The sequence below is a fragment of the Euleptes europaea genome, chromosome 7, assembly GCF_029931775.1.
Source record: "Euleptes europaea isolate rEulEur1 chromosome 7, rEulEur1.hap1, whole genome shotgun sequence".
Taxonomy (NCBI): domain Eukaryota; kingdom Metazoa; phylum Chordata; class Lepidosauria; order Squamata; family Sphaerodactylidae; genus Euleptes; species Euleptes europaea.
Window position 1 is genome coordinate 99350313 of NC_079318.1, and position 17020 is coordinate 99367332.

At 52.0% G+C, this 17020-nt stretch overlaps 1 protein-coding gene across 1 annotated transcript in view; it reads right to left on the reverse strand.

Moving 5' to 3' along the window:
• Positions 1-591: 591 nt before the first annotated feature.
• SEMA6C (semaphorin 6C) overlaps positions 592-17020 on the reverse strand; it is a 54131-nt gene continuing 37702 nt past the window's right edge. The window contains exons 17-18 of the mRNA XM_056852473.1: positions 14619-14765; positions 592-1856 (exon numbers count right to left, since the gene is read on the reverse strand). Coding sequence (XP_056708451.1) covers positions 616-1856; positions 14619-14765 — 1388 coding nt within the window. The 3' untranslated portion in view covers positions 592-615. The remainder of the gene's footprint in view (positions 1857-14618; positions 14766-17020) is intronic.

The window sequence follows — 17020 nt, forward strand, 5'->3', positions numbered from 1 at the left end:
AACCCACCCGGGAACAGGGCTCTGTTGCTACATCCACGTTTTTTTGCCCAGCAAGCGTGGCATTCGACACACCATTTTTTGTTACTTTCCTTCTCTAAGCCACGTTCCTAGTCCTCATGCTGGCAGAGAAGAAGCATAGAAAGCTTAAGTGCCCAAATCTGGAGGTGGCTGAGCAAGTATTTGGCACACCTCAGTAGCCTCCTCCCATGTTTCTCGCTTCCTACGGCCTCCCGCCCTGGATAAACCCATTCACCCTCTGCTCTTTTGCTGGCCTCTCTGCCCTACGTTCCTTCCATCTTTATTTGCAGAATTAAAACGGTGGGCAAGAGCACCGAACTTCAGTCGAGTGACTTCAGCAAGATTCTGCCACTGGGACAGCTGCCTATCAGAGGAGGCAGCCAATGGGACGGGGGTACACCCAGCTCTTCCCTCCCAGTGTTCTCAAAGCGTACGCCTCCCCTACCGCAAGGCATGCTGGGATTTGTAGTCCTGTTTTCTCCAGATGCCTCTGGTTCTGAAATGGCGAGATGGGAGGCCCAAAACAGTAGGTGGAGGAGAGACCCCCACCCCTACCCCATGGCTCTGGGGTCTGAACGAGTCCCTTGTCCAAATGGCTCAGTAATTGAACTGCCCGGAGGTCTGCGCTGGAGGAGAAGAAGGCATGAACAAGGGCATGGGCGACACGCCAGGCTTCACCATGGAGACCGACCGCTTGATGCCGCCGTGATGGCTGGGCAGCGAGACCTGGTCGCCGTAGCTGTGCTGCCTGGCTAGGAAGATGGCGTGGCCTTCCTGAGGCACTGACGTCGGTGTGGAGTGCATGCGCGTGAGGAGCGTGGGCGGATGCCGCCCCGCTTGGCTGAGGCTGTGGTGCCGCGAGAGCATGCCGCCGCCCATGTTCACCAGCTTGGGGGCCGCGCAGAGCGAGTGTCTATGGGAGGGGTGCCTGCCTGGTTTCTCCGAGCAGGCGTGGGGAGGAGGGTCCGGGGGGACGTCGAGCCGCCGGGGCAGGCTGTCCCGGGGCAGAGTGGACGAACTGTAGTAGGGGGCGCTCTCGACGTCGGGGATCTTGGGCTGCACCCGGTTGGCGAAGGAGAGGGCGGAGTGGGGAGCCGTGGCCGGGAGGTGCCCGGGGACCTTTGGGGGGGAGCCGCTGCTCTCGTGGAGATGTTTCAGGAGCTCTTCCAAAGTCGTGACCTCCATCCCTTTCGGCAAGTAACACTGGGAATGGCGCACCAGGACGCGCTCGGAGTTGGTGATCTTCTTCTCATCCAGGTAGCCCGCCAAGGGCGCGTCGTAGCCGTGGAGGTTGCTGGGAAGGGCCATGGCACTGGGGAAGGGCAGGGCGTGGCCGTTGGAGACGGGTGTGTGGAACAAGTGGGCCTTCCCTTGCGACTCCTTGGCATTGTTGAAGTTTTGGTTCTTCTCCCACTGGTTCCGGATGGCTTTCATGTTCTTCATGGGCAGCTCGGGGGTGGATTCAGGGGTGGGCAGGCCCGAGAGCTCCGGGTGATCTTTGACCCCAGCCTTGGCGGTCATCTTGGGGGTCTCTTTCTCGTTTGGCAGCAGCGTGGTGTAGAGTTTTGGGCCAGTGGCTTCCATCAAGCCCTCTTTGGCCTGGTTCTCCAGGAGGCCGTTCATCTTGGCCAAACTGCGGAGGGAGAGTGGCCGCTGGATGCTGCCCTCGGGGTCTTTGTTAGCGTGCTTGGCCTTCTGGAACGCGTGGTTGCAGTAGCAGGAGACGAACAGACCTGACAGGAAGGCCCCCAAGAGGAAGGCCACGAAGATGCAGCCGATCAGGAAGGTGAAATGCACCGTCTTCGAGCCGTCTTTCCCCTCCGACTCCTGCCGCACTCCTAAAACAATTTGGACACACAAAATTGGAGTTAGAAACTAGGGTGAACCATCCGACTACCCCCGGTCGTCATCTTCTTAGATTGACCCAAGGAATTAAGAAACTAGGGGGAAATGCGGGGTAGGGGGGAATTGCAGGAACGATAGAATTCATTACTCCCTCCCAGAAAGATTCGGGCTAGATCCTGTGGGTCCATTCCACGAACAGTGGCACCAACTGGTACAAGGAACCTCCCCCTGATGTAGTTTCAGAGGGTAGCCATGTCGGTGTGCAGGAGAACAGCTAGATTTGAGTCCAGGAGCAACTTAGAGACCGACGAGATTTTCGGCTCCTACCCGAAAATCTCGTCGGTCTCTAAGATGCTACCGGACTTGAATCTCGAAGAAGAAGAAGAGTTGTTTTTTATACGACAACTTTCTCTACCACTTAAGGAAGAATCAAACCGGCTTGTGGTCCCCTCCCCCTCCCCATAACAAACACCCTGTGAGGCAGGTGGGGCCGAGAGAGCTCCAAGAGAGCTGTGACTAGCCCAAGGTCACCCAGCTGGCTTCATGTGGAGGAGTGGGGAAACGTATCCAGTTTACCACATTAGCCTCTGCAGCTCATGTGGAGGAGTGGGGAATCGAACCCGGTTCTCCAGATTAGGGTCCACCGTTCCAAACCACCGCTCTTAACCACTACACAAGGCTGTTTCTAGCTGTTTCCCCTGATATAGAAGAGCTTCTTGTGTCAGGGGAAAGTAGTCTGGTGCCTAAAGGATTCATTCAGAGGGGATGTGGAGGTTTCTCCTCGAGGGGAGCTGGGAACTCAAACAAAGAGCCAGAATAAAGCAAACTTTTCTTGGTGCATTCTATACCCAATGGGAGAGAACAGGCATCGATATGGAATGTCCAATGAAGGATGATGGGATGGTGGAAATGAGATGGAAATGGATGACAGGAGGGGAGATTTTTGACCCCATCAGCAGCTGAGTCATAGCTCAGTGATGGAGCTTCTCCTTGGCATGCAGAAGGTCTCAGGTTCAATCCCCAGCATCTCCAAAGGGACTAGGGAGATAGGTGATGTGCAAGACCCCTGCCAGAGACCCTGGAGAGCTGCTGCCAGTCTGAGTAGGCAATACTGACTTTGATGGACCGAGGGCCTGATTCAGTATAAGGCAGTTTCATGTGTTCGTGTGAGCCGGGCAGAATTTGCTCCTGAGGAAGCCCACCAGATTGGCTGAGGCTGGGAGCTGGGTGTGACTTTGAATAGGCCACTGCGAAACTTCAAGGTTTCTTCTCCCCGCGTGTTCAGGAAAGAGTCCGTGCCCTGAATATGTATGAGGGCTGCTTTTATCTCTTGAAGGACAAACCATGGGAGATCTGGATTTCAGATCTCTCAGGGCTCAGAAGAAGATCCTGCCTTTCTATCCCTCTGCAAAATGCAAAGCACAGACTTCGGTGACATCATCTTTGCCTCCGGGCCGTGCAGGGAAGAGACGGGAGGTTTAAGCCTGCAACCTTCGCTCAGTTCTGCTAATCGAAATTGCGCTGTTTTACGACCAATGTTTTAAAGGGGGAAAGATGTGCTTTTAGAGGATTGCGTGGCTTTTCCTTTTCCACCGTTTGCATTTTACAGATGCTGGCACAGACACGTCATCTGCTTGATCCCCCATCACAGGCTGTCTGGCCCTCTGGCTGAGACACCTGGGTCCCCCACGTAAGCTTGTTGTGTCTGAATGGGGGGGGGGAGAGCTATGAGCCCCAGAAGTGACAAAAACACATTTCACCCCTTCAGTGGAGGTGTGGAAGCAAGAGAAGAAGAAGAAGAAGAAGAAGAGGAGGAGGAAGAGGAAGAGGAAGAGGAGGAGGAGGAATTTGTTTTTATATGCTGACTTTCTGTACGGAAGAATCAAACAGGCTTACAATCACTTCCCCTCCCCACAACAGACACCCTGTAAGATAAGTGGGGCTGAGAGACTTCGGAGAGAGCTGTGACTAGTCCAAGGTCACCCAGCTGGCTTTGTGTGGAGAAGCGGGGAATCGAACCCTTTTACCAGATTAGTGTCCGCTGCTCATGTGGGAGGAGTGGGGAATCAAACCCGGTTCTCCAGATCAGAGTCCACCGCTCCAAACCACCGCTTAACCACTACACCACACTGGGTCTGTGGTACTGTATGCTGCTGGGCTCCCTCCCCAGGCTCCAACCCCTAAATCTTCAGGAATTGTTTCAAACTGGAGTTGGCAACTCTACCAACCATGCCAGGCAGTGCTACCTTTTGCATATTAAAAATGCCTTCTACAGTTTAAATTTTTTTTCCCAATGCCCATTTTATTGCCAAAAAAACCCCTGAACAATGACATAATAAAATACTAAATTAAGAAAATTGTTAATTTAAATGTTTTAAAAGGAACTACATAAAAATTTATTTTATGCCAGCCTTTTATTGGGCAAGGAAAAAAAATTACCATTTAATAAAACGTGACTTTCATTGTTGGCTATATAAAATGACTTGGCTGCTTTAAAGGGCCAGAATCTACAGCCTTATAATGCAATATTAATACCAATTATTGCTATTAATTTCGGTCGTGATTTCATTACAGAAACCAACTCTAGAGTTGAGTATAGCGCACTTTTAATGGGCCAGAGGTATAATTATTTTATTAATCAAGCGATTCTTTTTATCCTGATGCGTTTTGTTAATTATCTTCCTGACTAGCTAAAGTGCTTTTCAGGCCTGGACCCGAGAACTCCATAACGTTAAAAAACTTTATTTTGCCCTTTGCCGTGTAAATAATTACCACTTCTGTAGCGCTTCCAGAACTGTCATCTCTGCCTGCCTGACTGGTCAGATGTTAGGTTCTAGAAGAAGTCGGGGTGGTAACAGAAGGACTTATAAGTGGACTTTGTAAAGGCATTCTGTACATACCCAGAGGTACCTCTGCATACCTATTCTCTCCAGGATCAGAGGAGCGTGTCTATTATATTAGATGCACTGGAACACAGGCAGGATAAATGCTGCTGCAGTCATCTTGCTTGTGGCTTCCTAGAGGCACCTGGTTGGCCACTGTGTGAACAGACTGCTAGACTAGATGGGCCTTGGTCTGATCCAGCAGGGCATTTCTAGTGTTCTTATGTACAAGTTACTGATGTTGGTTTCCGGCTTTACAAACCCTACTCTGCACCCACGGTCTGGCGGAATCATAGGATATTCATGCAGTGGATGGGTGAAAAGAGTGTTAAGCTGGAAAATGAGAGCGCTGAACTGTTTAAATATTCACATGCTTTAAATTAATACGGAGTCAGAGACAGAGATGGCCAGGAGGGTCCCAGCCGCCTCAGTCTGAGTTTCTGCCTTCCAGGCCCCATGCTATCAGGTAAAGCAATCAACGCTCTGAATGGTTCCTTATTAAGAATGCAAAAGAGAGAGAGAGAGAGGATAAAACAGATTTTTCTTTTCTGTAGGCCGGGAAGGGGGAGAGAGGTGGTAGTGTGGAAGAAAAGAAAACAGATGGGGGAAAGAAATAAGGGACGGAGATCTTAGCAAAAGGACCCACATTATCAGTCTGTCCCCCCCTATTGAGGAGCGGTCTATTCTAAAGTCAGTGGCTTGTGCATTGAGACCCTGGGCTGTGTTCATACAATTAGGCTTAGGTTACCTTTTTTTTAAAAAAGGGGAAAGAGGTACCGGTATTGGATCGACACCGATCTCATCAGATCTCAGAAGCTAAGCAGGGTCAGACCTGGTTAGTACTTGGATGAGAGACCTCCAAGAAACTCCTGTGTTGCTACATGTGTGTGTAAAGTGCCGTCAAGTCACAGCCAACTTATGGCGACCCCTTTTTGGGGTTTTCATGTCAAGAGACTAACAGAGGTGGTTTGCCAGTGCCTTCCTTGCCTTCCTCTGCACAGCAACCCTGGACTTCCTTGGTGGTCTCCCATCCAAATACTAACCAGGGCTGACCCTGCTACATGGAGGCAGGTAATGGCAAACCCCCTCTGTTAGTTTGTGGCCTTGACAGCTGTCCTGGGTTGCCATAAGTCGGCTGCGACTTGACGGAATTTCCCACCACCAAAGATAAATATCCTGTCCAAGTAGGGGTGCCCAATTCCTTTAATTGGTCTACCACATACTGGTGACATCACGTACAGCGACCCCCGGACTTCCTCGGTGATCTCCCATCCAAATACTAACCCGGGCCAACCCCGCTTAGCTTCGGAGATCTGACAAGCTCGAGCTAGCCTGGGATATCCAGGTCCGTATTTATCCTTGTTCGTGGGTATTTTTATACTGATTCATGGTTCCTGGTAAAAATGGATACTAGTCATGATGCATACGTATCCCTCCAGGATCTGAGGAGCATGCTTGTTATGTTAGGTGCTTTGGGACACAGGCAGGACAATGCTGCTGCAGTCATCTTGTTTGTTGGCTTCCTAAAGGCACCTGGTTGGGCCACGGTGAGAACAGACGGCTGGACTTGATGGACCTTGGTCTGATCCAGCAGGGCCTTTCTTTATGTTCTTATGATATGTTCTTTATGTTCTTACTGAACCATTGCAGTTGGTGGAAAAGGCGGAAGACAAACATTTTAATAAACACATCAAAATTGACATAGTGAGAAGAGGTTTGGGACTGCGATGCGGAGAGAAGAAACCTTCAAAACTTCATCGGGGGACTGACAGCCAGGAGGAGTCTTCCCTGGGGAGGGGGATGTCTCCCACCCAACTCCAGGTTTGGTGGACTTAGAAGAAGTGCGACCAGAAAACCCTATGGCTAATGCATCCATCAGAACCAGGCTCAGGATTGGCTGTGGAGGATGTGGGTTGCCCCAAATCCAGCCCATCTCCATGGCATCTGGCCTGCCTCTGGATGAGGGGATTTTAGCAGTGGGCCTGGAGACCCAGCCCTACGAGGAAAGGCTGAGGGAGCTGGGAATGTTTAGTCTGGAGAAGAGGAGGCTGAGGGGGGACAGGATTGCTCTCTTGAAGTAATTGGAGGGTTGTCCCTTGGAGGAGGGAAGGGAGCTGTTCCTGTTGGAAGCAGAGGATAAGACTCGCAATAATGGGTTTAAATTGCGGGAGGAAAGTTACCGGCTGGATATTAGGGAAATATTTTTTACAGTGAGAGTAGTTCAGCAGTGGAATAGGTTGCCTAGAGAGGTGGTGAGCTCCCCCTCACGGGCAGTCTTTAAGCAGAGGCAGGACAAGCACTTGTCAGGGATGCTCTAGGCTGATCCAGCATTGAGCAGGGGGCTGGACTAGATGGCCTCTATGGTCCCTTCCAACTCTATGATTCTAGGTGCAGATTGACACCCCCCCCAGAACCAGAGGGATAGCCAGAACAAAACAGAAGAAGTATTTCCATTGCTTTCCCCCACTTTCCCACCCCTGCAAGAAAATATATCTCTGCAGGAGGTCTCAAGGATTTCAACGGAGCGAAAAAAATAAATCTGCCAGATTTGCTACCCAGCAAGCCTTTCCACCTATCCCCAAAAACCATGCGGTTAGTAACTGGCAAACACAGTTAAGGAGACGCGGGCGCATCCAGTCCCTCCACCTCCTCTCCTCGGTCGTTTGGAGCAAGTCACAAGAGCAGCCAGACGAGCACGAGAAAGGGACGCAAATCCGTGCGGCAGACGGTGATCGGCTGAAGGTGCCAGTTGGGGTGGGGTGGGGGTGGAGATGCAAGAAGGAGAAAGGAACAGCCAGTCACACCACAGAGACATCAGCCAGGCCACACGCCAGCAAGCGTCCGCATCCATCAATGGTGCCAGGAGGCCGGAACCCCGAGTCGGACGCGACAGCCGATTAATCTGCTCTTTGACGGTCACCTTTGCGAACCGCTTCCTCTGAACATCTCTGCCAGGCTCGATAACCCTGGTCGGCAACTAGTTTTGCTAGAGAGATGTTAGTTCAGGAGGACGGGTTGAAGGTTGGCCACTTCCTCCCCTTGGCTGACTCGTCGTGAATAGAGACTTGAACTCGGCACCACGGAGGAGCAGAGGCGCCAGGAGCAAGCCGCCCTCCTCTGTCCCCGAAAAAGCCCTCCTTCCTGGCTGCTGGTCGCAGAGAGAGCATTTAGGAGAAAGGCTTTTCCTGTTGCTAACTTTGGCAGCCCTTTACTAAATTCTCCCCTGGACGTCTGCCCAAGATTACTCCACGTTAGAGCCGACCCAGCTTTTGAATTGCAGACTTCGCTTTGGAAAAATCTCTAATCTCTCTCTGCTTAAGTTGCTTAGAGGCTTAAAAACTCAAGTACATAAGCAGGCATTGGTTGTGTGTGTATGTTGAGGGGTTTTTTTATTCCCCCGCAGCTGACCCAGAACCCCTGTTGTTCAGAGAGGCCATTTGTCCTGGCCATGTTCTCCGGGGGGTGTCAGAGGGCACACGGAAAAACAGTTTTCCATTGATGCCTCCAATTTTTCACACAAAAGAAAAGGGAGCTCTTGGGGATGAAATTCTGTAAGCACCTGGGAATTGCAAAAAAATAAAATGAAATAAATTCCATCATTTTGTCACAAAACGAGCGGACGAAAGAGCATTTCCCATGGAGAAAACACAGGAAGGACGGACTCCCACAAAGCCAGTGATTTCTTTTGCAAATCTGGCCCAGAGAGCAACAAAACAACCAGAGTTGTGAGTTTCAAAATGAGCTGATGCACTCAACAGTGAGGGGCTATTGGAAACAATGGGGCTAACAATTGAGGGCAAAATGGCATTCTTTTGAGGCCACTAAGGGCTTGGCATCTTCCAAGAATGTGTGGGAGTTGCACGGCCTTGTGGGGACAGAGATGGAGTGGGGAGGACTTATGCTTGCCAACTCTCAAGTGGGGCCTGGAGATCTCCCAGAGTTACAGCTGATCTCCAGACTACAGAGATCAGTTCCCCTGGAGAAAATGGCTGCTTTGGAAGGTGGACTCTACGGCATTATACCCTGCTTAGCTCCTCCCCCCCCAAATCCCACCCTTCCCAGGCTCCACCCCCCAAATCTTCAAGAATGTCCCAAAAAGGGTTGCCAACCTCCAGTTACTTGAGCAAACGCTAACGTTTGTTTGCTACAACCTCCAGTTACTAGCTGGTGATGTCTCGCTATTACAACTGATCTCTAGCTGATAGAGATCAGTTCACCTGGAGAAAATGGCTGCTTGGACAATTGGACTCTGTGGAATTGAAGTCCCTCCCTTCCCCCAAACCCTGCCCTCCTTAGGCTCTGCCCCAAAACCTCCTGCCAGTGGCGAAGAGGGACCTGGCAACCCTAGTCCCAAACTGGAGTTGGGAACCCTAGGAGGAACCTAGACCAGAATTTGGTTTCCAACAGCAGCCAACCAGAGTTGCTAGTATCTCTGGTTTAAGTATCTGAAGGGCTGTCACTTAGAGGAGGGCAGGGAGCTGTTCCTGTTGGCAGCAGAGGAGAGGACTCGCAATCATGGGTTTAAATGGTGGGTAGAAAAGTATCGGCTGGATATTGGGGGGGGGATTTTTAAAGTAAGAATTGTCCGACAGTGGAATCAGCTAACTAGGGCAGTGTTGAGCTCCCCCTCCCTGGCAGTCTTTAAGCAGAGGCTGGAGAAGCCCTTGTCAGGGATGCTCAAGGCTGATCCTGCATTAAGCAGGGGGTTGGACTAGATGGCCTCTATAGCCCCTTCCAACTCTATGATTCTATGATTCATCTGTTATTTAGCAGAGCTTTCATTTAGATACTAGATTGTCTGACGGAGAGAACTAAACTCCATAAGTTTGTCTAATCCTCCCCTTTAAAAAAAATCTTGGAGCCAGGGTACATATTATAAATATAAAAGAGTTATTGGTTCTCGTAGGTTATCCGGGCTGTGTAACCGTGGTCTTGGTATTTTCTTTCCTGACGTTTCGCCAGCAGCTGTGGCAGGCATCTTCAGAGGAGTAGCACTGCGTGCTACTCCTCTGAAGATGGCTGCCACAGCTGCTGGCGAAACGTCAGGAAAGAAAATACCAAGACCACGGTTACACAGCCCGGATAACCTACGAGAACCAATGAACTCTGACAGTGAAAGCCTTCAACAATATAAAAGTAGTTAATACCAGATCATGCCAAGCATCAATTTAGCCCACCATACTGATTCCAGATGTGGTCTAGCCAGATGCTTCTGGAAAGCAAAATGTAAAGGAGTCAGCTTCCCCCTGTTTATGATAGTCACAGGTAGACTGCGTCTGAGCATGGAGTTCATCTTCCAAGACTGAATAGCCTTTGATGGGGCTGCTATCCAAGAATCCGTGTCGTGCTCTCTCATCCTTCCTTCTACCTCTCTCTGCAAAATGGGTAATCTTACTGTTTTTAGGGATAATGCGTTTTAAAATGCAAATCAATTTAAGGTGAGAACAGCCATCAAGCAAACCTGAAAGGATTTCATTATGAGTTCTTTTTTAACCTTCGATCAATGCTGGGGGGGGGGAGGATTTGCAGAGTGTTTCTTTTCCCCCCAGCAATAATTAATTAAGCATCACGAGATGATTTCAGAGTATCGTTTGTGAATTCTATTTATAGCCTCATCTCGTGGAAATCCAGGTTTGCGGCAGGGTTTTTTTTTTAAAAAAAAAAAAACTCTCTTCTGGACAAAGGTAATTTCCCTCCCCTTCCCCTGCCCCCACGACTTCCTCTATAAAACAAGAATTTATTCCTTGGCTCTGAGGGGGGAAAGAAAAAAAATGACTTGGCTCCCCCACCCCCAAACAAAGCTCGGAACAGATGCAAATTGTAGCAAACCGCAAGAGTTTACACAACCGAGGATTCGAAAGTCATGTCGCCCTGGGTGTGTGGTTTTTTTTAAAAAAAGAAAGAGGAGTGTATTCTTCCCCCCCACCCACTATGCAGGAAAAAAAGTCTGCACCTCCATTGCAGTGACTCTAATGCTACAACCATTTTTCATCTCATAAAAACTGGGGCGGGTGTGTGGAGCTGGGAGACAATGGCCTACGCCGAAGAAGGTTGGATTCTCTTATTTCCTCTCCGTTTTCCTTGCCCGCTGGGTTGTTTTAACGGGGTGGGGGCGGGGGAACCTCCTGGGCCTTTAATGCAAAAATTAGAAGGCATGTTCACAAACGCAATGCCCATTGCTAAAGGTGGCCAGCAGACCTGGAGAAAAACAAGCCTCCGATAGTGCTTTTAAGGCACGGGAAAGGGTTTTTGTTGAATGATACTGTTCCTGAAGTCACTTTAAAGGTGGCGGAATTTTTGATGGACGTTGTCAATATAAGGACTAAAGTCTAAACCATATTTAAATCGAAAATGTATGGACTGTGAATTTTGTGTACTGCTTACATCATGTTTCTGAGTATATGCGAATAAAGGTTGATTGATTGATTGATTGATTGATTGATTGGCGTGGGAAAGGGGCGGCCAAAACACTTTCCTGGCTTGGAGGTTGATGGCACCACCTGGCATATAAGATCCCATTGAGCTGCTGTTATAGGAATGGGATTCCCCCCCACCTCTGGGTAGTGGGAGAAGGCAAGGACAGAAGGGCAGTCACTCATTCCTCAGACAAAGAGCCCCCCCCCCCGTCTGTCCAGGCCTGGCGGAGGAAACAGGAAGTCTGTTGTCTGAGCAAAATGAATCACTTCTTCAGGCCAATCTCAAGGTACTCTGCGGGGCTTTCGGTTCCCTCGCTCCCTTTGGATCCTCTTCCCCCACCCTTCTGCCTCCTTCACGCTACGTGCCGTGTACAAGCCCCACAACTGTGGAAATGTAATCTACGAACTGTAAATGGGGGGGATTATTTTAATGATTTTCCCAGGCTCCACCTCCACACTGTCTCTTGCTATAACTCCAAGCCAAATTGGCCAGGGATCCTGGAGAGGTTTTTTTTTTGGCCATCTTCTGGGTGTGGAGTAGGGGTCACTGGGGGCGTGGAAGGGAGGTAGTTGTGAATTTCCTGCATTGTGCAGGGGGTTGGACTAGATGACCCTGGTGGTCCCGTCCAGCTCTATGATTCTAACTCCTAGCAGCCCTTCACAAACTGGCGTGCCACAACAAATGCAGACAGTAAAAAAAGATCTTATGAGCCCGCGGAGGCTGCCTGCCGCAGCTCTGCATGCACCACTGCTGGCCCAGCCTCTTGGCTGCATTGTGCAGGGGGTTGGACAAGCTGACCCTGGTGGTCCCTTCCAACTCTATGATTCTATGATTATTGATCTCGGTCAGCCGTTTACGTATCCCACATGTCCGTAGACAGAATTTGGCTACTTGGAAGAGAAGAGTCCACGAGGAGAACATTGTTTCCCCATGCAATCTTAAGCAGACTTACTAACACCTTCTAAGTCCTTTGTTGTCAACGGCCTGGACAGGTGTAACTCGGTTTAGGATTGCACTGTCGAGAGTCCACCGAAGGTGCTTTCGGCCTTGCCTTGATAGAAAAAAGCCCCCAAATCCTTTGCAAGCTCATTTCTAAACGCTTTGCAGTTTAGAGTGGGGCTCCGCGCTGTACCTTTGTGAGGAGTCTGCAGAAAAGATTTCAAAAGGGGGCCCGCGAGGAGGGCGGGATCAGGCAACCCGCCCCCTTCTTTGTCCCCGGGCGGACGTTTCTGAACTCCCAGGCAGCAAATCGCGATTGAAGTACAGAAGCGGGAGGCAGACGATCGTCTTTTGAGGGTTAAAAGCGGTTGAAAGGCTCGGCTTCCCATCGTCAGCCGTGCAACTCTTTTGCCATCCCCACTTCCCCTGCTTCAGTTCAAACAGGTTTCGCAAGTTTTCGCAACAGAACCCAAACCTGCCAAAGCTGTTTAGGCCAGAAGGGATGAGGTGTGTACATTTGTGGGTGTGATACCATCACACGCACCACCCCCTCTATATAAACCCATTTCAGCTCACAAACTGGGGGGTGGGGGCCTGTTTCAGCGCTTTAATAGGGGGACAAGGTGGTTGTTGCCTAGGGTTGCCAAGTGCCCAGTGGTGGCGGGCAAACCCCCACCAATCCACCCCGATGCCCGCCGACCAGCTGAGGTAGGGTTACCAGGTCCCTCTTCGCCGCCGCCGGGAGATTTTTGGGGTGGAGCCTGAGGAGGGCGGGGTTTGGGGAGGGGAGGGACTTCAATGCCATAGAGTCCAATGGCCAAAGCGGCCATCTTTCTCCAGGTGATCTGATCTCTATCAGCTGGGGATCAGTTGAATTAGCAGGAGATCTCCAGCTACTACCTGGCAGTTAGCAACCCTAAGCTGAGGGTCGGCGGGCAAACGCGCACCTGCACAGCACGGCGCGTCACTGCCGGTTTACACCCGGAAGCGCCGCAGGTAAACGCATTAGGGTTGCCAGCCTCCAGGTGGTAGCTGGAGATCTCCTGCTCTTACAACTGATCTCCAGCCGACAGAGATCAGTTTCCCCTGGAGAAAATGGCCACCTTGGCCATTGGACTCTGTGGCATTGGAGTCCCCTCCCCTGCACAAACCCTGCCCCTCCTCAGGCTCTGCCCCAAAAACCTGCCGGTGGCAAAGAAGGACCAGGCAACCCTGAAACACACCACAAAGCCCCTTGCAATGCGTTTACTCAATAAAGGAAGCCCACAGCCTTCAATTTGCAAGACCTGAGCAAGGCTGTCAAAGATAGGACACTTTGGAGGACGTTGACTCATAGGGTCGCCATGAGTCGGAAGCGACTTGACGGCACTTCACACACACACAATGCATTTACACCTGGAAGTGCCGCATCGCAAGGGCCTTTTACCACTCAAACTGGGAGTTCAATTTTCCTCTAAAATGGTGTGAATTATATTTGTATTTTAATGTGTAATGGATTATGTTAGACATATTACAGTCATGTGAGCCGCTCTGAGCCCGGTCTTAGCTGGGGGGTAAAAAGGTAAAGGTAAAGGTCCCCTGTGTAAGCACCGGGTCATTCCTGACCCATGGGGGGACGTCACATCCCGACGTTTACGGGGTGGTTTGCCAGTGCCTTCCCCAGTCATCTTCCCATAGCTGGGGTAGAGTGGGGTAAAAATTTAATAAACAAACAAAATTACTAAGGCCCGGAGTAGGGTTGCCTGCTCTGGATAGGGAAATTCATGGAGATTTTTTTTGTGGGGTGGAGCTTGTGGATTGGGGGGGCTTTGGAGAGGAGGGGGATCTCAGCAGAGTACAATGCCATGTAGTCTACCCTGCATAGCAGCCATTTTCTCCAGGGGAACTGACCTCTCTAGCCTGCAGATAATTGTAATTCGGGGAGATATCCCGGTCCCACCTGGAGGTTGGCATCCCTAGGCCCAGGGGCACGTTCTGCCTGTCTGGAGTAACCGCTTCCTTCTCACGCCCTGCTCGATATGCAAAGATCCTGCCTGTTCCGCTGCCCGCGTCCTCCTGACGACAGCCGCCCTCCGTCCCCGCCGTCCCTCTCATCTGAAACGTATACATCTTCTCCCACACACACACACACACACACACTTTCTAATTTTAAATCTAGCCACAAAGTCCTCGCTCGGTGCAACTCACACACTCATGGGCGCACACCTGCCTCCCACACATCCACATCTTCAAGAGAACCACATATCTCGCCCGTCATGCACAGAAAAGGTGTCTTCGGTGTACTGCGGGAGCGGGGAGCCACCCGCGCCTGGACCGTCTCCCGGGAACACGCAATGGAGACAGAAAGAGGGAGGGGGCTGCTCCTCTACCGGTTCATGCGTCCACATGCCAGTGCGTCGGTTAGCGTCTCAAACCCCCTGCTTCCCATGCCGGGTTAGTGGTTCCAGGACAGGCCGTTATTCTGTGGGTGCTGTACACACGGGGGCGTGTCAAGGCCAGCCGCCCCGCCCGTCTTACCCTGGGTGCTCACAGCCACGTGGAGGGTGGAGCGTGGGTCCCCAGCGCCCGGGGCCGGGTGGGCGTCAAGCGCCATGCTAGCAGAGGGAGACCCTGCGGGCGCCTCCGAGAAGGGCGCGGTGGCAGTGGCGGCCGTCTGCAAATCGCCTGCATTACCGGTGACAAACACAACGTCAGCAGGGAATGGGAAGGGGGAGACAGAGGTGGCTGGTTGTAGGAAATTGGGGTGAAGGCATTAGCCAGAGGTCCTGCCCCACTGGTGGGGAGGGAGCAGAGAAGAGCCCCCCACAACCACCAGGGGTTTCTCGGGAATACCCAAAAATTGTGCCCAAGACCCCACTGTACAAAACGGAGACAACCAGAGGGGACTCCTGCCACGAGGCACGGCAAAGCAGTGGATCATGCCCATCATTCAGGAAGGGTTGCCAACCTCCAGGTGGGGCCTGGAGATCTCCCAGAATTACAACTGATTTCCAGACTACAAAGATCAGTTCCCCTGCAGAAAATGGCGGCTTTGGAGGGTGGAGTTGGACACCGTACCCTAACCCCTCTCCAAACCCCACCATCCTCAGGCTTCACCCCCAAAATCTCCAGGAATTCCCCAACGTGGAGTTGGCAACCCTACACTCAGGGCAACACAATGGACGACCCAATGGGTGACCTGTGGAGAGACTAGGAGACTCTAAACAGAAACACAGAATATCACCAAGTAATATTAGGCGAGGGGCTGTGGCTCAGTGGTAGAGCATCTGCTTGGCATGCAGAAGGTCCCAGGTTCAATCCCTGGCATCTCCAGTTAAAGGGACTAGGCAAGTAGATGACGTGAAAGACCTCTACCTGAGACCCTGGAGGGCTGCTGCCAGTCTGAGTAGACAATACTGACTTGGATGGACCCAGGGTCTGATTCAGTATAAGGCAGCTTCACATGTTCATGCGTTCATCACCCGTTTCCCCTTCTGGGGAGCCAACTAGGGCTTGAATTCAATGACGCTGTTGAGGCCTGTTGATTTTGCAGGGGCCCCTCCTGTCTTCTGCCCCCCCAGCCCCCCTGCTCCTGCCCTCCTTCCCTTCCACCCACCCGCACACCTCCCCCATGTTTGTGGGCCCTCCACTTGTCTGCTCACCAGCCTCCCATGCCCCACGCTCACAGCTGCCCGTAGCCTTCCTCAGTGGCAATGGGCAGCATGTACGCAGGAGTGGTGGAACCCTCACCAGTGAGTGGTGCGGGCCCTGCCAGAAACCCTGGGCCTTGGCATCTGCCCCACATCCCCAAATGCTGATGCCACCCCAGCCCTCTCCCATGGGCCTTTGCACTTGGACGGAGTCCCTCTTCAACAGGCAGGCCCTGCGTGCAAAACAGTCGACGTGCCGACTTAGCAGGCCTGTCTGCCTACTGGAAAAGAGACTCCGCGGGAGCGCAAAATTTCCGCAGGCAAGCACCTGCGGCCTTCCCGCCGGAGAGTTTACACGTTTGTAGAGACACAACGAAAACCCAACGGTATTATGAGAAACAGGCCCTTAGCCATCGAAGGTGGAAACGGAGGGCAACTGAGGTGAGGACGACACTCTCGCTTCCTCTGGGTACCACTCTCCAAACAGGAAAGGTATCGGAAAGGGGCCGTGGCGCAGTTTGTATAGCATCGGCTTGGCATGCAGAAGGTCCCAGGTTCAATCCCTGGCATCTCCTGTTAAAGAGACCTGGGCAAGTAGATGACATGAAAGACCTCTGCCTAAGACCCTGGAGAGCCGCTGCCAGTCTGAGTAGACAATACTGACTTTGATGGACCGAGGGTCTGATTCAGCGTAAGGCAGCTTCATGTGTTCAAAGCCCTGTTCCACGTGCCCCGGCATAGCTAGCAAGACCTGAGCCGGGCCAGCAATTTGGCCTGTGTCGCACAAGCCCCGCCGAGCTCAGGTTGCTTGCGTGTCAGCCGGCCCTCGAAACGCCTTGGCTCGGCCGGCAACATCCCCTAATGAATCCCAGACGCTGCCGAGCAGCCTTTCTCGGCTCTACGGCAGGAGCAGGAAACAAGGGGACAGCCTGCCAAAGTTCGCAAGGAGCCAAAGAAAGGGGCCAGGAAGGACGGGGGAGGACCGACACCCCCGGGGCTCTCGGCCCCCTTTCCCCCACAGCTGACCCCTCCAATCTACAGATGAGGGCTGAGAGAGCGGAGCTAGGACCTGTTGTGTGTGTGTGTGTGTGGGGGGGACAGCATCAGAGCACTGGAGAGGCTTGGGGGGGGGGGTGTCAGGATCACACCCAGCCAGGCGACTCTCCCTCCTTTTGCTCCCCCCCCAAATACGTTCAGGCTCCCAAACCATCCCTGCAAAGCAAGCCAGGAGCCGCTAACAGGACGTGGCCAACCCCTCTCTTCCCGCCGCCTTCTCTTCCATTAACTCAG